The sequence below is a fragment of the Gorilla gorilla genome, chromosome 10, assembly GCF_029281585.2.
Source record: "Gorilla gorilla gorilla isolate KB3781 chromosome 10, NHGRI_mGorGor1-v2.1_pri, whole genome shotgun sequence".
NCBI classification, from domain to species: domain Eukaryota; kingdom Metazoa; phylum Chordata; class Mammalia; order Primates; family Hominidae; genus Gorilla; species Gorilla gorilla.
The window spans coordinates 45,370,364-45,391,464 of NC_073234.2; the positions used below are offsets into that span (position 1 = coordinate 45,370,364).

Below are 21,101 nucleotides of genomic sequence, written 5' to 3' on the forward strand. Positions count from 1 at the left end.
AATAATAATAATAATAATAATAATGATAATAATAAAATAAAAAAAAGCAACACTCCAATGCCCTTTTCTTTTTTTCCTTTTTTTACTTACATTAAATACATCGGTAAATCAGCAGTCGCATTCTGTTACCACGATTGTTATGTTGGGAGAGGAAGAAAGGCAAATGCTTTCTTAGAAGCAAAACAAAAACAAAAAACCACAACACCCCCCCTTAAAAAAACTGACCAGAAGAAAAAAATGAGCTGGGAAATAAACAAAAGAAAACTAAGATCCCCAAGCCCAACAGAGCTCAAAGGAAGGCAGAAGAGGTGGTAGGAAGTAGAGGGAAGGCAGCCGATAGGCCCAGAAGCTAAGGCTAAATCCTGTTCCTATGGGGGTGGGGGAGGGAGAAGCCTGGGGAAGTGGTTTCCCAGGCCCAAGATAATGAAACATCTTCACTCCTGATCCAAGGGGGAAAGCTGCACAGAGAAGAACTTCATTTCTAGAAGACTTTAGAAAGCCATCCTAGTTCTTCCATTTGTAAAAAGGATGCACTGGGTGCTATGGGGGGCCAGTGGCTTCTGGGAAAGGAAGGGGGAAATGTGTGTGTTTCAGGGCCATGGGAACTAAGGCTGCCCCTGGAAAAGGAAGGGAATTGAGGCCTAAGTGGAAGAACCTAAGCTGGGTCCTTCAGAATCTCAGCTTCATAGATTTCTCAGCTGTTCTGGGATAGAAGGCAGTCTGCAAGCCAAAAGGGCAGGAAGGTTCCAATCCTAGGTCACTGTGACCTTTCCTTTCTTTCTTTCCCAAAACTCCGGGCTGGAACAAGGAACTTAAAGTTCTCTTTTGCCTTGATGGCTTCTCAGAGACATCTTAAAACACCTGATGAAGGATATGAAGAGAGACTAGAAATTTAGAAAGGACCAAGGTCCTCTGATAATATGAGCCAGTTGTAAGGTACCTTCAGTGCCGGTCATTCCCTCTCCACAGGAACAGGTGGTATGATACGAGGGCACCACAGGAGGCCTCTGTGGTACTAGCCCCTATTGGTACATGGATTAAACCACTGGTTGCATGATGGGGAGGGATGGGGGGATTAAGGATGGAGGGACTAAATTCAAGATATTAACAAAGGAGCAAAGAAACAGGGCCTGATGGGAGGCAGAGGATAGAACAGACTGTACAGTGGGAATAAAGATCATACCTATTTACAAGGAAGTAGAAAAGACATGGTAATGGATATCAAATTGAGTGTGAAACCTGGGAAAGGACAGAAAACTCCTCCTTTTTGCCTGACCTCCTTTTTACTCCCCTACCTTGGCCTGTGGTATCCTGAGACACTCCCCAATTGCTCAGTTAATTCTCCAGGAAAGGCAAACCTATAGTCAATAGTTAGCTTGGCAAGAATATAGGTTAATAATTAGAGTTGGAGGAAGCTAACAGTGGAGATAGGACTTGAGTAGCTGCCACTGGTAGTTTTATCTATAACCTCTCCTCGAACCTCGTATTAACCTCAGATTTAATTGAATTAAAAAGAAGGTGGGAGGGCAAGTAAATCAATCAAAACTTCCATAAAACAAGTACCCCAACTGAACTACCATCAATTAAAGTGCAAACTGCAGGGGTATATGGTGGCTGGGGCTGAGGCCATCTAAAGGCCAGAGGGGAAAAAATGCATATGTATAAATCAGAGGATGGGTACCAGAAACTGTCCCTCCTCCAATCAGATCACAGCAGAGCCAAAGATGCAGGCAACCAGTGAAAATTCTTTGGAAGACTCTGGGGTCCAACCCCCACGATTAGGGGAAACGCTACCTAAGAGGCTGTGTGAGGGGAAACTGGGCCTTTGAAGAGTTACAGAGCCACAGTTGACACTGCACCTCCACCTCCGCCCAGTTAGCTTACAAGGCACCTCCTGCCTGGTGCCTGAGATCTTGCCTCCCCATTCTCACCTCTACCTAGGAACACCCTCCACAAGGCCAACTCATGGATACCGCAATGTTTTCAAATATGAGAAACTCCAACCAAATAAAAACAAAAAGGAAGTGTTTCCTTACTCCCTCCTGCTCTGAGCTTTATTCTCCCCCAGGGCCCTTAATGTAAATGAACTAGAAACCTCCTTCCTCAGTTCCTGGGTTCACCACTTTCTGCATCCTGGGGAGAGAAGAAAAGAGGCTCAAGAACAGGGATTGACCAAAAGCAGAAGGGGAAGGGACAGGAGTCAGAAGTGTTTTCTGAAAAAATGGGGAGGAACACTAGGGAGGAGGAGAAAAGATAACGTAAGTCGCTGTCTTGTACCTATAATACAAAGTGAAGAAAGTTTGTTTTGGAAGGTAAGTCCTGGGGGGAGTTGACCCCCAAGCCCCAGAGTAGGGGGTAGGAGGCCAGTGGCAACAGCTGCCTGGTGTTTGTTGCTGAAGCGTTAAAAAGTGCCATGACGGAGCTGTCAGGAGGCAGCCCTTGGGAGCCAGGGCTCAGTGTGCTGTTACCGTAGGGGCTGTGTGCTGAGGGGTAGGGATGGAGGTTATTTCTTAGCTCTTGTGCTAGCTCCATACTTGTTTGCTGCTAGCCACCCCCTCAGTTGCTACAACACTGGCTCTTGTTCTGCTGGGACTGTTCATGGAGATCCACACCCCGGCTTCGGCCTGCTGCACCTCCCAGATTCTGGGGTTCACTCTTTGGCAACTTCTTAGCTAGAGATAAAAAGAGAAGAGAACAAAGTATGGTAGACTTTACTTCCCTACCCCTCTGCCTCCACCCCCCAAAACCGGCTACTGAGTTGGGGAAAAGGGAGAATTTGAGAGATTAAAAGAATGTTCTGAAGATGGGAGGGTTCACTATTTGCAAACTTTTTTTTTTTTTTTGAGATGGAGTCTCGCTCTGTTGCCAGGATGGAGTGCAGTGGCACAATCTCAGCTCACTGCAACCTCCACCTCCCGGGTTCAAGTGATTATCCTGGCTCAGCCTCCCAAGTAGCTGGGACTACAGGTGTGCGCCACCACGCCCAGCTAATTTTTGTATTTTTAATAGAGACGAGGTTTCACCACATTGGCCAGGATGGTCTTGATCTCTTGACCTCGTGATCCGCCCACCTCGGCCTCCCAAAATGCTGGGATTACAGGTGTTAGCCACCACACCTGGCTGGCAAACTTACACATTGAAGACAAGGGAGCTAAAGCTGCAGCCAAGGATGGAGGTCATAACAGAAAGTTAAGGTATTTCCATACCTAAAGTTTTTGCAAAAGGAGATACTCGCACCTATCCTTGATTTGGGTTAGCTATAATTTTGCCTATAAACGAGGGAAAAAGGAGGACCTCAGGATGTTCTGACCTTACCTATTGCCAGGAAGAGATCATTCACGTTCATAGCCGTCTTGGCTGAAGTCTCCATGAACAATAAGCTGTTGTCATCTGCATATGCCTGGGCCTCCTGCAAGGAGTGGGATGTATTAGTGCTCAGAATGTAGGGTGGGAATGAGTATTGCCTTTCCACTCCCATGCAGCACAACAGCTAGGCAAAATCCTAGGTTCCCTCCCCTTAATTAATACCCCTTTGAGCCAGCTAGCCTAGATGCATAATTTAATGACAACTCCCTCAAGATGACCCCATGTCCACTCAGTCCAACACACAAATGTCAGAAAGCTTAATTATAGGGGAGAAGGTAAGTTAGTTGGGGGCTTTTGGGTTCTGACACTTGAATAGTCCCTTACCACAAATTTAATTGCTCCCTCCTTCCTGTTTTCACACTGGTACCCCCACAGCTGGTACTTCCCTAACCCTCTGCTCTGGAGTTTTCTCCTGACTCCTCTGAAAATCTCCTGGCTGTCATTAGGGTCACAGTGTTGCTGTATTTAACTTGGTGTAGAACTGGGGAATGAGACAATGAATGTCCTCAGTTGACGTTTTCAGAGAGGGCTGGTTTGGAAAAAAAGAGGTCCCAGGAACAGAGGAAGTGTTAGAGAGGAACTCCACGGGCCACCTTACTTCATACTCCACCATACGTTTGTTGGCCAGGTCAGCTTTGTTCCCTGCCAGGGCAATAACGATGCTAGGACTGGCCTGTCGCTGTAGTTCCTTCACCCATGTCTTTGCTCGGGCAAAGGTTTCCTAGGAAAACATGAAGAGAATGAGTAGGCTGGAATGACTGCCAATCCATATCCATCACCTTTTAAAATGAGTCTCAAAATTCACCTCTTCTAGGTGGTCTTCCCTCAGTGAAACCACAGGTCTCTGATAATTCATTATCTGTCTTCTTAGCACTTGGAAGCATAATTTGTAGTCTTATTTGCTATTTCAAGAACCCGTTTTCTGCCCCCTTACCCCCTGCCCCAAACTAACTCCTCTAAATATAAGCAAGGACAGTCTTTTTTCTTTTTTTTTTTTGAGGCGGAGTTTTGCTCTGTCGCCGAGGCTAGAGTGCAGTGGCTCGATCTCGGCTCACTGCAACCTCCGCCTCCTGGGTTCAAGCGATTCTCCTGCCTCAGCCTCCCGAGTAGCTGGGACTACAGGCACGCACCACCACGCCCAGCTAATTTTTGTAATTTTAGTAGAGACGGGGTTTCACCATGTTGGCCAGGATGGTCTCAATCTCTTGACCTCATGATCCTCCCGCCTTGGCATCCTAAAGTGTTGGGATTACAGGCGTAAGCCACCATGTCCAGCCAACAAGGACAGTCTTCTTAGCTCACTTACCTGATTAGTAATGTCGTAAACCACGATTGCAGCTTGGGCACCCCTGTAGTACATGGGGGCTAAGCTGTGATATCGCTCCTGCCCAGCTGTGTCCCAGATCTCAAACTTCACTGTTGTGTCATCTAGACAAACGGACTGGGTGAGGAAGGCCGCTATGGATGAGAGAATGGAGGGGAAGATGCTGTAAGTGGGAGGATGAATGGGAACATCCCTCCCCACTTCAAAATGTAACTGCCTTACACTAAGACCAGTCACCACCCAGGATAGTCAGCTACAGGAAAAGGTTTTGAGTTCTCCTTACATGTAAGTCTTGGAACCAGGATTAAGACTGCCCTTGGCTAAGTCCTTCCTGCCAGAAATGTCACTGGCTAAGGAATGGGGGTACATCATAAACTAAGAGGGACAGAAGAACTGGCACTTATACGAGTCATCCTTCTTCTAACCAAAATAGGAGAATAACAAATGACAGAGAAAATAGCTTCAGATAAAAGTCACATCAAGAACTAATTAGAAGATTGGGCTGGGCATGGTAGCTCACGCCTGTAATCCCAGCACTTTGGGAGGCGGGGGCAGAGGCAGGTGGATCACCTGAGGTCAGGAGTTCGAGACCAGTCTGGCCAACATGGCAAAACCCGTCTCTATTAAAAATACAAAAATTAGCCAGGTGTGGTGGTGGACACCTGTAATCACAGCTACTCGGGAGGCTGAGGCTGGAGAATCCCTTGAACTTGGGAGGTGGAGGTTGCAGTGAGCCAAGATGGCGCCACTGCACTTCAGCCTGGGCAACAAGAGCGGAACTCTGTCTCAAAAAACAAACAAACAAACAAACACAAACAAACAAAAGAATTAATTAGAGGATTGGCTGGGCGCAGTGGCTCATGCCTGTAATCCCAGCACTTTGGGAGGCCAAGGCAGGCGGATGGCTTGAGGTCAGGAGTCCGAGACCAGCCTGGCCAACATAGTGAAACCCCGCCTCTACTAAAAACACAAAAGTTAACCAGGCGTGGTGATGGACGCCTGTAATTCCAGCTACTTGGGAGGCTGAGGCAGCAGAAGTGCTTGAACTGGGGAAGCAGAAGTTGCAATGGGCAACCACTGCACCACTGCACTCCAGCCTGGGCAACAGGGTGAGACTCAGTATCCAAAAAAAAAAAAAAAAAAAAAAGAATTAATTAGAAGATTTTAAAGCTTGATGGCAAATCCCATCATTATCAATATTATTTGGCTGTTACTTTTTCATATAATCTGCTGCAGGTCCAGGAATACATTTCCAAGATGACCAATAAAAAGGGGAAAGAGGCCAGGCACGGTGGCTCATGCTTGTAATCCCAGCACTTTGGGAGGCCGAGGCGGGTGGATCACTTGAAGTCAGGAGTTTGAGACCAGCCTGGCCAACATGGTGAAACCCTGTCTCTATAAAAATACAAAAATTAGCCAGGCATGGTGGTGCATGCCTGTAATCTCCGCTGCTCAGGAGGCTGAGGCATGAGAATCACTTGAATCTGGGAGGCAGAAGTTGCAATGAGCCAAGATTGCACCACTGCACTCCAGTCTGGGCGACAGAGACTCCGTCTCAAAAATAAATAAATAAATAAATAAAAATAACAAGGGGAAGGAATAATATGGAAGTTCTCATAAAAGATCCTTTATTGAATTAGCACCCTATTTTGGGGTAGTAGTGTGGAAAAGGTAGCAAAGATGAGAAAGACAGACACCCTTTGTATTTTGCATTAGTTCCAGCCTCTATTTTACCAGATTTTTTTTGTTTTTGAAACAGTCTCGCTCCTTCGCCTAGGATAAAATGCACTGGCGTGATTTTGGCTCACTGCAACCTCCGCCTCATGAGTTCAAGCGAGTCTCCTGCCTCAGCTTCCCAAGTAGCTGGGATTACAGGCATGTGCCACCATGCCCGGCTAATCTTTGTTGTTGTTGTTGTTTTGTTTTTTTGAGACGGATTTTCGCTCTAGTCACTCAGGCTGGAGTGCAATGGCGCAATCTTGGCTCACTGCAACCTCCATCTCCTGGGTTCAAGCAGTTCTCCTATCTCAGCCTCCTGAGTAGCTGGAATTATAGGCACGTGCCACCACGCCCAGCTAATTTTTTGTATTTTTAGTAGAGATGGGGATTTCACCATGTTGGCCAGGCTGGTCTTGAACTCCTGGCCTCAAGTGATCCACCTGCCTCGGCCTCCCAAATGCTGGGATTACAGGTGTGACCCACCATGCCCAGCCTATTTTACCAGATTTTGATTTTTTTTTTTTTTTTGGAGATGGAGTTTCGCTCTTGTCGCCCAGGGTGGAGTGCAGTGGCGCGATCTTGGCTCACTACAACCTCTGCCCCCCGGGTTCAAGTGATTCTCCTGCCTTAGCCTCCCGAGTAGCTGGGATCACAGGCGCCTGCCACCACGCCTGGCTAATTTTTTGTATTTTTAGTAGAGACAGGATTTCGCCATCTTGGGCAGGCTGGTCTCGAACTCCTGACCTCAGGTGATCCACCCATCTTGGCCTCCCAAAGTGGTGGGCCACTGGGCCCGGCCTCTGTTTTTATAAAGGGTTTCCATTTCTCGGGAAAAGAATGGGACTAAGAGGGCCAGCTCCATAATCAGGTCTTATATCTCTTTTCAAAAGCCTTACCGGCCAGGTGTGGTGACTCACGCCTGTAATCCCAGCACTTTGGGAGGCCGAGGCAGGCAGATCACCTGAGGTCAGGAGTTTGAGACCAACCTGGCCAACATGATGGTGAAACCCCCTCTCCACTAAAAATACAAAAATTAGCCAGGTGCCACGGTGTGCACCTGTAATCCCAGTTACTCGGGAGGCTGAGGCATGAGAATCGCTCAAACCTGGGAGACAGAGGTTGCAGTAAGCCAAGATTGCACCACTGCACTCCAGCCTGGGTAACAGAGCAAGACTCCCATCTGAAAAAAAAAAACCCCTTACCAAACATTCAATCTCCTATTACCCCAAGGCACTCACCTCCAATGGTGCTCTCCTGGTACTCATGGAACTGCCCTTTGACAAAACGTAATACCAGGCTTGACTTTCCCACTGCAGATTCTCCCAGCAGGACCAATTTGAACTGGCAAATTTTGCTGGCCTGGGGTTGCCCATTGGGCCTAGCTGTGCTTCTGCTAGTCATGGCCAGATTATCAGAGTGGGAAAGGGTGGAGGGAGGGGGATACTGTAAAGGGGGGAGGGGGAAGGGGAGGGGATTTCCAGGCTTCAACACTCCTGCAAGAAAAAAAAGTGAATAAAATTAAACATATGTCCACTGAAGCTGCAATCGCTTTTCAGAGAAGGATAGAACCTCTTCATCTCCTTGCTTCTATGAGGACTTAGCTCTGAGAAGGTCCCAGGCAGCTGATCCTCAGTGGTAAGAGTTGGGAAGAGCAAAATAAGAACTGCTTCTGGAGTCTGCCCTACCACATAATCTCTAACTGCCAAGGGAGCTGAAATAGAGAGACTGAAAACTGAAAGTTTTTAATTCCCCAGTAATTCCCCACCAGGTCTTCAAAGTTTTTTGTTTGAGTCACACAAAGTGATCAACCTTTAGTTGGCCTGAAGAATATCCAGATCCACCCACCAGTACCCTAGATCCCTAGTATCTCCTTGGCATCCTGGTGCTGTGCTCTTCTTTTCCTTTTCTTCTTTTTTTTTGAGACGTCACTCTTATTGCCCAGGCTGGAGTGCAATGGCACAATCTTGGCTCACCACAACCTCTGCCTCCCGGGTTCAAGCAATTCTCCCACCTCAGTCTCCCGAGTAGCTGGGATTACAGGCATGCACCACCACGCCTGGCTAATTTTGTATTTTTAGTAGAGACGGAGTTTCTCCATGTTGGTCAGGCTAGTCTGAGAAGTCCTGACCTCAGGTGATCTGCCTGCCTTGGCCTTCCAAAGTGCTGATATTACAGGCATGAGCCACCGTGCCTGGCCTTCTTTTCATTTTTCCTTAGCTCTTTGTCAAAATGAGAGATTCACTCTAGGGGTGTGGGATAAGAGTCACCACTCCTAAGGGCAGAAGGGTAGCTGCTGCTGTATCCTTTATATATGACCTGTCTCCCTGATAAGACATTTCTAAAGATCTAACCAGGGTCCCATTGCCACAAAATCTATCCTTTCTCATTTTTGGTTGAAGGTAGAGAGAAATAAAACCAACAGATCACATTCATTATCAACTCTTTGTTTCATTGACAACTCTTTTTTCACTTTGTTTCTGCCATCTTTCCAAATCTGAAAGTCTATCAAGAATCAGTACGCTTGACCTACTCTCAACTTGCAGCTGTCTTGCTGGTGCCTAGGGATTAGATTACCCTCCACACCAAAGGGGCCTAACAGCTGTAGCCCTCCAAATTAGAGGCAGAGAAAGGTATACCGTCTAAAGACATGCAGAAGTCTCCAGAGGATGGTATAGGGGGTAAGTCTGCAAGCAATCAATATTTGATGAAAGAATACACTGAATCAACTCCTCTATCTTCTAAGAGGGCTAAGAAAGCTGCTGGTGGGGCAGGGAACAGAGAGAAGAGTTGGGACTTTGAGATTCTAATCGTCTAAATCTGAATACATTTCATCATCCTGACTCTGAGCGGTAAGGAGCTATGAAATTCAAAGGGAAGTTAGCACGGGCAGAGCATGCAAAAACCTCTCTCCCAAACCTAAGCATTGCTTGAGAGTTGTACTTTGCTTGTTCAAATTACTCTTTCGCTTTTCCAAAGCAGATCCTAGTGACTTCACAGACATCATACTCTATGGCATATGCGGGGAAACATCATTATTTTGTCACCACAATTAGTGGGACTGGAGTTAAACTGGGGTTAAAAAATTTCAGTAACCCCACTTACTAGATCGTAAAGACAGAAAATCATACAGGAGGCAATTCAGAGGAATAAAGGCTCTGGAGTCCAATTCTCCACGTTTGTTTTTCAGCTCTACTTACTAGCTAGGAACCTTGAGCAAGTCACTAAATATATGTGTGCATTCATTTCCTCATCTGTAAAATGAGATAACAGCCTTATAAGCACCTACTTCATAAGGGTGTTGTAAGGATTAAATGAGATAATGCATATAAGTAACTTAAGTATTTTAAGTATTTGATAGATACTAAGTGCTAAATAAATATTAAGCTACTAATCATTACTAATATGATATAAAGAGAATTTCTCTACCTCTCTAAGCCTTACCTTCTACCTTTGTAAAATGGAAAAAATACCATCCTCATAGCTACAAATAATAAGTGAAAGATGTGTTTAGCATAGTGCTAATAGCTATTAAAATATATCTCAATATTAGTTGTTATCAATATATTCCTAAAAAGCAGCCACAGCCTGGGTGCAGTCGCTCATACCTATAATCCCAGCACTTTGGGAGGCTGAGGTGGATCACCTGAGGTCAGAAGTTCGAGACCTGCCTGGCCAACATGGTGAAACCCCCGTCTCCACTAAAAATACAAAAAAAATTAGCTGGGTGTGGTGGTGCATACCTGTAATCCCAGCTACTCCAGAGGCTGAGGCAGGAGAATCGCTTAAACCCAGAAGGTAGAGGGTGCACTGAGCTGATGTGCCACTGTGCTCCAGCCTGGGTGACAGAGCTAGACTCCGTCTCAAAAAAAAAAAAAAGGCGGGCACAGTGGCTCACGCCTGTAATCCCAGCACTTTGGGAGGCAAAGGCAGGCGGATCAAGAGGTCAGGAGTTTGAGACAAGCCTGGCAAACATGGTGAAACCCCGTCTCTACTAAAAATACAAACATTAGCTGGGTGTGGTGGCGCGTGCCTGTAGTCCCAGCTACTTGGGAGGTTGAGGCAGGTGAACTGCTTGAACTTGTGAAGTGGAGGTTGCAGTGAGCTGAGATTGCACCACTGTACTCCAGCCTGGCGACAGAGCAACAGCGAGACTCACTCTAAAAAAAAAAAAAAAAAAAATTAGCCGGGTGTGGTTGGTGGCCAGCATCTGTAATCCTACTCGGGAGGCTGAGGCAGAACTACTTAAACCCGGGAGGCAGAGGTTGCAGTGAGCCGAGATCGTGCCACCACACTCCAGCCTGGGTAACAGAGCAAGACTCCACCTGGGGTGGGTAGGGGGGAGACGGGGGGCAGGGAAGAAGCCACAATATGAAAGTGGTACAGAGAAAGAAAAAGAGAAAAAACAGGCCTGGCAGAGCGGCCCATGCCTGTAATCCCAGGGGTTTGGGAGATAAAAGGGGAAGCCTTGCTTGAGGTGAGGAGTTTGAGACCAGCCTAGGCAACATAGCGAGACTGAGTCTCTAGAAAACATTTAAAAAAATTAGCTGGGCATGGTGGTATGTGCCTGTAATCCCAGCTACTCCAGAGGCTGTGGTGGGAGAATCACTGGAGCCCAGGAGTTGAAGGTTGTAGTGAGCTGATTGCACCACTGCACTCCAGCCTGGGCGACAGAACAAGACGCTATCTCTGGAAAAAAAAAAAAAGAGACATAACTAAAGGGTAAAGAGGAAGTTAGCAAAAGAATGAGAGGTGAGAACTCAAGGTCCCAAAGTAGACTAGATTAATACAGAGGAACATGACAATTACTTTGATTCTACTGGGTATTCTGTAGTCCCCTTGGTCAGTCAGTCTTAAAAATTCAGATATACATGTACCATTTTATGATTAAGTTTTCAATGGCCTATGATGAAAGGATCAAAATAAAGATGATACAGCAAATTTTTCATAAAGCTAAATTTATTCAATTTAAATGAGTATCTTTAATTATAACATTTCAAAATTTATTTTCCATTTTTAGAGAGAGTCTCACTCTGGTGTTTGAGAGGTCAGGAGTTTGAGACCAGCCTGGCCAACATATAGTGAAACCCTGTCTCTACTAAAAAATACAAAAATTAGCTGGGTGTAGCGGCACACACCTGTAGTCCCAGCTACTTGGGAAGCTGAGGCAGGAGAATCGCTTGAACCCAGAAGGCGGAGGTTGCAGTGAGCTGAGATTATGCCACTGTACTACAGCCTGGGCAACAGAGCAAGAATCTGTCTCTCAAAATAAAAAATAAATAAAAGAGAAGACAGGTGACACCATAATAAAAAAAAAAGGACAGATGATAAGCTGATCAAGTTTCCTTCAGGTAACATATATATGCTATACTCTCAAGAAACAATAGAAAAAGTTACTGGTTTTTTCAACTTATTCCCTCACATTTTTATGTATTTCAAAGCATGTGATCCAAGGGGTAGAATATTAAGCCTCAATGTTACTACTCTACAATACAGGAAAATGTGGGAGTTAGAATGGACTGAATTCTCATGGCTAAACATATCACTTGAGCTCTGGGGGAGTGTAAAGACAGGAAACAATTGCAGACACGCTTGAGTTGCAAAGTCTCTGTCACTAACTCTCAGAGATGGGAAGTCAAGCCAGAGCCCAGATGTGTTCAGCAAGCTTTCTTGCTACTAAGCAACCTTGGATTCTCAGAGATCAGTAACTACTGACTTAGAAAAGACTACCTCGTACCCTAATATGTAGCCTTAAGAGTATGTTCTGGCTGCACATCATGGTTCACGCCTGTAATCCCAGCATTTTGGGAGGCCAAGGCAGGAGGATCACTTGAGCCCAGGAGTTTGAGACCAGCCTGGGCAACATAGTGAGATCCCACCTCTGAAAAAGAAAGAGTATGTCCTGCCTTCTTCCCTGTTCACAGCAATTGTTGAGCCACCTCTAAGCTTTGATCTTTAATCTTATCATGTTTATAAGAGTATCATTTAAAAAATATAATAGCTAGACTCTCAAAAGTTCTGTGGTACAGAAATGAAATCATACATATAAGATTCAATTATTTATTTTCTATTCTCATTTTTTCCCATAAAAATACTAATTTTTTTTTTTTTTGGTAAACCAGTCAAGTGGTATGATGATTATTACCTTCAAACCCGAGACAAAAAAAAGGGAGATGGGGCAGGTTTCTCTTCCTTTCAACCTTTTTAGCTCAGAAGAGAAGAAATCAGATTTAACTTCCCTTAGAAGTGCAGCTCTGCCGGGTGCAGTGACTCATGCCTGAAATCCCAGCACTTTGGGAGGCTGAGGTGGGCGGATCACCTAAGGTCAGGAATTCAACACCAGTCTGGCGAACATGGTGAAACCCCGTCTCTATTAAAAACACAAAAATTAGCCGGGTGTGGTGGCTGACACCTGTAATCTCAGCTACTTGGGAGGCTGAAGCAGGAGAATTGCTTGAACCTGGGAAGCAGAGGCTGCAGTGGGTCGAGACTTTGCCACTGCACTCCAGCCTGGGTGACAGAGCAAGACTCCATTAAAAAAAAAAAAAAAAGTACAGCTCTACAAGAATGACTTATAAAATGACCCATTAACTAGGGAGGATTGAGGCCTGACCATGGGTTAGCCCACTAGATGCAGGAGACCCATGGAGGATGTTCTTTAATGTGGGCAACTCTCCCAAGCAGTGCAGCAAAGTAGGCATAACAGTAAAAGTGTCTTAGCAGTCCCAGCTAGAGTAAGACTCCATTCCTCAAGCCCGCTTCCACTTGTTAGCTTTGAGTCCCTAAACCAAATACATATGAAGCCTCCAGAAGTCTATCGCCTATCAACAGAGACAGAGTTCTCGGTATATATAGCCACTGGAGTCCAACCCAGTACCAGTTGTCAGCCTTAAGGTCAGTCAGGCAGATCAGAGCCAGTCTAGAGGTCATTTAGTCCAGTCTCTATATTTTATAGGTGAGGAAACCGAGACACATACAATTAGTCAATTTGGGCTAGGCGTGGTGGCCTACACCTGTAATCCTAGCACTTTGGGAGGGCGAGATGGGCAGATCACCTGAGGTCAGGAGTTTGAGACCAGCCTGGACAACGTGGTGAAAACCTGTCTCTACTAAAAATACAAAAATTAGCTGGGTGTGGTGGTGCGTGCCTGTAATCCCAGCTACTCAGGAGGCTGAGGCACGAGAATTGCTTGAACCTGGGAGGCAGAGGTAGCAGTGAGCCGAGATCACACGACTGCACTACAGCCTGGACAACAGAGCGATTCCGTCTCAAAAATAAATAAATAGCCCCACCCCTCCCCCGGCTCCCCCGGTGTCCGCCATGGCCAAAGCCTATGACCACCTCTTCAAGTTGCTGCTGATCGGGGACTCGGGGGTGGGCAAGACTTGTCTGATCATTCGCTTTGCAGAGGACAACTTCAACAACACTTACATCTCCACCATCGGAATTGATTTCAAGATCCGCACTGTGGATATAGAGGGGAAGAAGATCAAACTACAAGTCTGGGACACGGCTGGCCAAGAGCAGTTCAAGACAATAACTACTGCCTACTACCGTGGAGCCATGGGCATTATCCTAGCATACGACATCACGGATGAGAAATCTTTCGAGAATATTCAGAACTGGATGAAAAGCATCATGGAGAATGCCTCAGCTGGGGTGGAGCGCCTCTTGCTAGGGAACAAATGTGACATGGAGGCCAAGAGGAAGGTGCAGAAGGGGCAGGCTGATAAGTTGGCTCGAGAGCATGGAATCTGATTTTTCGAAACTAGTGCTAAATCCAGTATGAATGTGGATGAGGCTTTTAGTTCCCTGGCCCGGGACATCTTGCTCAAGTCAGGAGGCCGGAGATCAGGAAACGGCAACAAGCCTCCCAGTACTGACCTGAAAACTTGTGACATAAAGAACACAAACAAGTGCTCCCTGAGCTGAGGACCCTTTCTTGCCTCCCCACCCCGGAAGCTGAACCTGAGGGAGACAACAGCAGAGGGAGTGAGCAGGGGAGAAATAGCAGAGGGGCTTGGAGGGACACATAGGTAGATGGTAAAGAGAATGAGGAGAAAAAGGAGAAAAGGGAAAAGCAGGAAGGAAAAGAAGGAAGAGAGAGGAAGGGAGAAGGGAGAGGAATGAATTGAGGAAGTGAAAGAAGGCAAGGAGGTAGGAAGAGAGGGAGGAGGAAAGGAAGGAGAGATGCCTCAGGCTTCAGACCTTACCTGGGTTTTCAGGGCAAACATAAATGTAAATACACTGATTTATTCTGTTACTAGATCAGGTTTTAGGGTCCTGCAAAGGGCTAGCTCGGCACTACACTAGGGAATTTGCTCCTGTTCTGTCACTTGTCATGGTCTTTCTTGGTATTAAAGGCCACCATTTGCACAAAAAATAAATAAATAGATAAAAAATAAAATAAAATTAGTCAACTTGTCAAGTGTTACCATACAGCCAACTTCTAAGCAGTAAATGTAGGACTCCTAGTCAGGTACTCCTGCCTCTTATACCACTATACTTCTTAAGGAAGCAGGAAATGCTGAACTCTAAAGAGAACACCAGGACAGGATCAAGAGCTTAGACTGGATAGAGTTCCTGCCTCTATTCAGTTTAGGTAAGTACTTGCTTTGGGACTAAAAACAAATTAAGAAGACCCAGGCCTTCCTTGGCAACTGGGATGCAGTCCCATATCTTTCTGACAGAAGAATTAATTCATCACTACTCTTTTCTAGAAGGTCTATGACCAACCCCTGCCAGGACAGTTGAAATAGAAGCAATTCAATGAGAGGCAATAGGAAAACAAGCGGTAACTTTTGCAGAATTTGGTGGGCCCTGCGATTAATGTGAGAGTTTTACTAAGTAGGGAAGATAGAGCAGAAACCAGTAAATACCTTCATCTCCCTCTCCAACTCTGTTTAAACCCAAGTCACCAAAATCTTGAAATGAGAGTTCTACCACTTGGCTCAGCTCTTCATTTTGTTGATCCAGTGTTACCCAATGAGTCACTGGATTAAATGAGATTCCTTCCACATCTCGCACCCTTTCCCTTATATTTCTCCAAGAGGCAAAAAGCATACTTACCTCTTATCAGTATGGTAGTACAAACTCCCTATTATTGACCTAGGTAAGATTGGAATGCCTGTCCCTACTTGTCTGCCTAGCAAAATTCTATATATCTCACAAGACCAAGCTCAAATGTTACTTCAGTGAAATTACATAATCACCCTCTCCCCCACAGAATTAATCATTCTCTAGAGGCCCGTAGGGTCCCACAGTATTAAGACTGTATTTCTGGCCAGGTGTGGTGGCGCACACCTGTAATCCCAGCACTTTGAGAGGCCAAGGCAGATGGATCACTGGAGGTTAGGAGTTCGAGACCAGACTGGCCAATATGGTGAAACCCCGTCTCTACTAAAAATACAAAAATTAGCTGGGCATGTTGGCACAGGCTTGTAATCCCAGTTACCCAGGAGGCTGAGACATGAGAATTGCTTGAGCCCAGGAGGCGGAGGTTGCAGTGAGCACAGATTGCACCACTGTACTCCAGCCTGGACAACAAAGCAAGGATCCGTCTCAAAAAAAAAAAAAAAAGACTGTATTTCTATAATAGTATGTATCACATTATCACAGTATATAAATTGTGTCTGTCTGCTCTGCTAAACTATGAACTTCTTTAAAAGTGGGAGTTTCTTTATCTTAAAATCTTCAGAGCACAGCATGCTGCCTGATCCCTAGTAGGTGCTCATTAAATGCTCCCTAAATTAAGGCTAAGTAATTCTACTTCTCTCCCCCAATCAACTCCTCCCTTTCTGTACCATCTGGACAGATCTTACTCAATTCCATTTGGGTTCTTTTTTTTTTTTCCTGAGACAGAGTCTCGCTCTGTCGCCCAGGCTGGAGTGCAGTGGCGCGATCTCGGCTCACTGCAAGCTCTGCCTCCCAGGTTCACGCCATTCTCCTGCTTCAGCTTCCCGAGAAGCTGGGACTACAGGCGCCCACCACCACGCCCAGCTAATTTTTTGTATTTTGTTTAGTAGAGACGGGGTTTCACCGTGTTAGCCAGGATGGTCTCAATCTCCTGACCTTGTGATCCACCTGCCTCAGCCTCCCAAAGTGCTGGATTACAGGCGCGTGCCACCACACACGGCCCCATTTGGGAATATTTTTAATAGGCCTCAGAGAATCAATTCTCTCCCTAGCTCCTCTGTGATCTCCCTTGGATGGAGGGCCCCCTTGGGATCTTGCCCACAAGGTACTATTGCAACTCGCATGGGCTAACTGCTTTTCCTGTCACCCGTTACTATGCCTCAGATGGCCTAATCACACCCAATATGTGGCCCTCCCACCCAAACACTGAGGCAACTATAGCTAAAAACAAAGTTTGCTGAATTTTCAGTTGATGTTGAATGGTCAAAAGCTTTGGGCCACTATCTATTAATTCCTGACTTGAGAAACACAAGTTTAAAAAAAGGAGCCATAACACCACAGAACCAGGAGACACTCTGAAAAGGTACCCACTGTCCCTGAACAGAAGCTACAACCTTGCCCAAAAATGTACACACACTTTGTTCACCTGGGTAGCTCCTTATTCAGTTCAGTTACTGTTGAGTCAATGGCTAAATCTTTCCCAAAACACTTGTGGGAAGTGGGAGTATACCATGTAGGGTTTTATGGTATCCTTCCTCCAAGAGGGCTGCTGCATTTCCTTATTATAAGTTCATTGTCTCACACTTTGGTTACCTTCAAATCTGAAACGCTTTAGGATTAGGGAGCAAACTATACGCTTGCTTCTTCTACCCTATGCCTCCTTCTCAGAAGTAAAATTCATACCAATAAGCAATATTTGCTCCCAGGTAAAGTAAGAGTTTGAAGATATGAGGTATGTTATGCAGTAGGGATTGTCCAGGAAAAAAATTTTAAAAGATATGAGGTATGACTTGAAGGGCAATGGGAAAGCTCTCTTCTCCAAATATATTTTTGCAACTCCAGGTCTATGTATGAAATTCCTTATTGATAATTCTACTCCTAAACTCTCTCTTAGGATGCAAAAAACTGTTGGAAAAATTAGATAGGATTAAAACACACACACACGCACACACACACACACATGGCCAGGCGCGGTGGCTCACTCCTGTAATCCCAGTGCTTTGGGAGGCTGAGGCACGTGGATCACCTGAGGTCAGGAGTTCGAGTCCAGCCTTGCGAACATGGTCAAATCCCGTCTCTACTAATAATACAAAAATTAGCTGGTCGTGATGGTGCACGCCTGTAATCCCAGCTACTCTGGAGGCTGAGGCAGGAGAATCGCGTGAACCTAGGAGGCAGACGTTGCAGTGAGCCGAGATCATGCCACTGCACTCCAGCCTGGGCGACAAAAGTGAAACTCCGTCTAAAAACACACACACATACTCCTACACAACTGTCTCTAGGACTGGCTTGCAGGTGAGAAAAGTTCCTTGGGGGAAACAACCGAGGTTTCCAATGGGCGCTGTACAAAGGCTGGGTACAACAGAGAGGGCTTTTAAAGCTAGTAAGGACAAATTCAATTAATAAGGTGGTAGTATGAAATGCCCCAGCTGTACTCTGACTCTGAGATTTAGAGGAAAACCGATTTCAAATCCAGATAAGCTTGGAGCTTCTCAGGTCCCTACAGAAAGACACACACTGTACTCCAGCCTAAGTGACAGAGCAAGACCCTGTCTCTAAAAATAGAAGAAAGGAAAAGACAGACAAATACGGGGGCCTCTTAGGAGAACCATCATCATCATGGATAAGAAAGGGATAGTCAAGTAATGTGAACATGCAGAGACCATGAACATCCAGAGACCATGAATTTGAGATAAGGGTCCGAAATTCCTTTCTTTAGCAGAGATGCCAACAATTATCCCAACCAAAATGATCCTTTCTCCCCATAAAGTTTTGTTCCATCTCTTTGGGCACTTCCTAGGACACCCAGCACACAACTTGGGGTGTGTGTGTTTGTGTGTGTGTGTGTACTCAAGGTGAATAACACACAGTACAGCCCTCTGCTTGTCGGACTTGGTAGAAGACAAAATGAACTGTGAAAGGAACACAATAAATAACAGAGTATCATCCCAGAAGGGAAAACTGTAGAAAGAATAAGACTAGAGTTTGATGAGAACATGGAAACACAATTGCCTTTTGTGACACATCCCCCAAAGCAAAGCAAGATTAGTCTGATTTGCTGTCTCTGATCCTTGACCTTCCTAAAAGAAATATGAATAAGGTATGTGTGGGAGGATTTATACTTCTTAAACTGCTGTACAGCTTCCATATTTTAAAATATGTACAGATTAACTTTTGTAATTAAGAAATGTAGTGATGGCCAGGTGTGGTGGCTCACACTGTAATCCCAGCACTTTGGGAGGCCGAGGTGGGCGGATCATGAGGTCAAGAGATTGAGACCATCCTGGCCAACACGGTAAAACCCTGTCTCTACTAAAAATACAAAAATTAGCTGGGCGTGGTGGCACACGCCTGTAGTCCCAGCTACTTGGGAGGCTGAGGCAGGAGAATCTCTTGAACCTGGGAGGTGGAGGTTGCAGTGAGACTCTGTCTCAAAAAAAAAAAAAAAAAGAAATGTAGTGATAAAATATATTGGTAGAGAAGCAGAAAAGGAGGAAGTACAGTAAGGGAAAATCCAATAGGCTCCAATCTACGAGGGACTAAGAAGGCTAGCAGACCATTAAAAATATGTGGGGAGGAGGGTACTCCACTACTCTGCTTTGGCAATCTTTGTCTTTTTTTTTTTTTGGAGACAGGGTCTCATTCTGTTGCCCAGGCTGGAGTGCAGTGGGAAGATCATGGCTCACTGCACCCTCGAACTCCTGGGCTCAAGTGATCCTCCTGTCTCAGCCTCCCAAAGTGCTGGGATTACAGGCGTGGGCTACTGCACCTCTGTATCTTTTTCTCTACTCACCATCTTCCCCAGATACTTCATAGTTTGACCCAACTTTCTAACAGCACAGAAATCTGGGCTTTTGAAGTAGACAAAGAACAAGGGGTGATGCCAAGCTTTTGAAATGGAATTTCTCACTCTTCCCCAAATCTCTTCCTCAGTGATATCACCTCATAGTTTCGGACCTGTTAACTCCATTACCTGCCTGGGAAATACCCAAGTCAAGTCTAAGTCCCACAAAAGTTTCACCAACTATGATCAGAAGATCTCCTGATGGCTGAGGATCTCTAAACCCCTTTCCCATGTAGATAATGAAATAGATATGAAACAGATTCTCAGTTCTAGGAGACATGGTATTCGCTATAGACCACATTATTAAGTGGGAAAGAAGTGGACAAAACATGCCCCCAATCCAACTTCTTAGCTCTTTCATAGGACATGAAACAGTAAGTTAAGAAACAGACTGCAGTATAGACCAGCTATGAGGCCAACAGAAAGTGTAGGGGCTGAGTTTGGAGCCGCCAACAGTCATGGAAAAAAAAAAATTACTTTGATCTTCATCCCTACCCTGGGAGTTTTAAAAAGCTTCAAATTACCACATCTAAACACTAAAGGGAACAAAAGAGTGTGTACTCCCAAGACCCAGAGACCCCAGCCCACCCTTCAGCATTCCCAGAAGTTCCCATAACTGATACCAGGCCCTGCTTCCATTACTTCAACTACCTTAGTCTTCTAGATTAATACAGCCTTCTTCATTTTCCCCAGTTCTCCCTCACTGAACCCAAATCTCTCTCAGCTCAACACCATAGCACCCTCAGTTCTTTTTACAATAGGCACTTTCCCTGAAAAAACCGCTTCTTACCCAACTAAGAACCCTTCTCAGGCCCTTCCAATGAACCTCTCTGCAGGGACCCAGCCCCAGTCACCCCCGGGGCTCGGGCGACAGGTCTGACCCTCCTCACCTCCCTGCAAAATGGGCTTACCTCACTCGCTGCCCTGTTCCTTTCCCCAGCTCCTCCCTCTTCAGCGCTGCTTAATGAGGCCTGCCCCTGCCCTCACTCAAGCTCCAGGCCTCCAGCGCCCGGCCCTCGGCCTGGCCGCCGCCACAGCCCAGCGCCTTCCCGACTCACCAACTTCGGGGTCCCAGGCCGCCCAGTCGCCTCCTCAGCGACCCCCATTAGGCCTGCCGGGGCCCGGCCCCCTTCTCCCCTCTCCGGTGGGCCACTCTAACCCCTCGCTTAGGACCAGACCCGCCTCCGCTCTCAGGCCAGGCTGCTCTCATCTCCCGGGCGCTTCCGCCCCTGCCCTTTGGGCTCCATCAGCTCGGTACCTGGGGCTCCGTCTCCCCCGTCGGCCCCAAGCCCGTGTCGAACAGACAAACAGCTACAGCTCAACCAAACCCTCCTGCCCCTCCTTCTCCTCCTCGCCCTGGGGCGGGGCTCCAGCCAATAGCTCGATTACCCGCCTACCTTCGAGGGTGGGCTATATGTGCACTCATCCACCAATCCTCTGGAGAAAGGCGAGTCTCTTTGGGCGCTGTCACCAACAAGTACGAGCAAGGGACTCGACAGGCGGGGCCACAAACCAATAGCGAGGGAGAAACCTCGAAGATGGACGAGGTAAGGAGCCATTAAAGAGCAAGCTCCTGAAGACAGGGGGCGGTACACTGCCGACAGGCGTATGTATCCACCAATAAAATCTCGACACCCCATGACCCCGCCTTTTGACTCATAAACATCTAATCAGGTGAGTGATGGAGGCGGGTCAAAGTGAAACTTTAACCAGTA

The 21,101-nt window shown here is 46.2% G+C and overlaps 1 protein-coding gene and 1 pseudogene across 2 annotated transcripts; one reads left to right on the forward strand and one right to left on the reverse strand.

Annotated features, from left to right (window-relative positions):
- Positions 1-63: 63 nt before the first annotated feature.
- Positions 64-20,767, reverse strand: RAB5B (RAB5B, member RAS oncogene family). Of its 2 annotated transcripts, XM_055359417.2 has the most exons (7): positions 20,441-20,696; positions 15,287-15,400; positions 7,648-7,902; positions 4,673-4,824; positions 3,965-4,087; positions 3,316-3,409; positions 64-2,672 (listed from the first exon to the last, which is right to left on the reverse strand). In XM_055359417.2, exons 1-7 carry the CDS (start codon positions 20,490-20,492, stop codon positions 2,557-2,559), a joined length of 906 nt encoding a protein of 301 aa, XP_055215392.1. In that variant the 5' UTR covers positions 20,493-20,696; the 3' UTR covers positions 64-2,556. The 2 variants fall into 2 exon arrangements, with proteins under 2 accessions (XP_055215392.1, XP_030872511.1); XM_031016651.3 differs by lacking the exon at positions 15,287-15,400 and having other exon boundaries at positions 20,645-20,767.
- Positions 13,700-14,792, forward strand: LOC101136448 (ras-related protein Rab-13-like; annotated as a pseudogene).
- Positions 20,768-21,101: the final 334 nt, after the last annotated feature.

What these genes read in the sequence shown, in the direction of transcription:
- RAB5B (XM_055359417.2), bottom strand. Translation starts at nt 20,492, where the DNA reads ATGGGGGTCGCTGAGGAGGCGACTGGGCGGCCTGGGACCCCGAAGTTG. An exon ending in TTTACGACATTACTAATCAG is followed by an intron (nt 4,088 to 4,672) that starts GTAAGTGAGCTA and finishes ATGTTTTCCTAG; the next exon opens with GAAACCTTTGCCCGAGCAAA. An exon ending in TGATCTCTTCCTGGCAATAG is followed by an intron (nt 2,673 to 3,315) that starts GTAAGGTCAGAA and finishes TTTTATCTCTAG; the next exon opens with CTAAGAAGTTGCCAAAGAGT.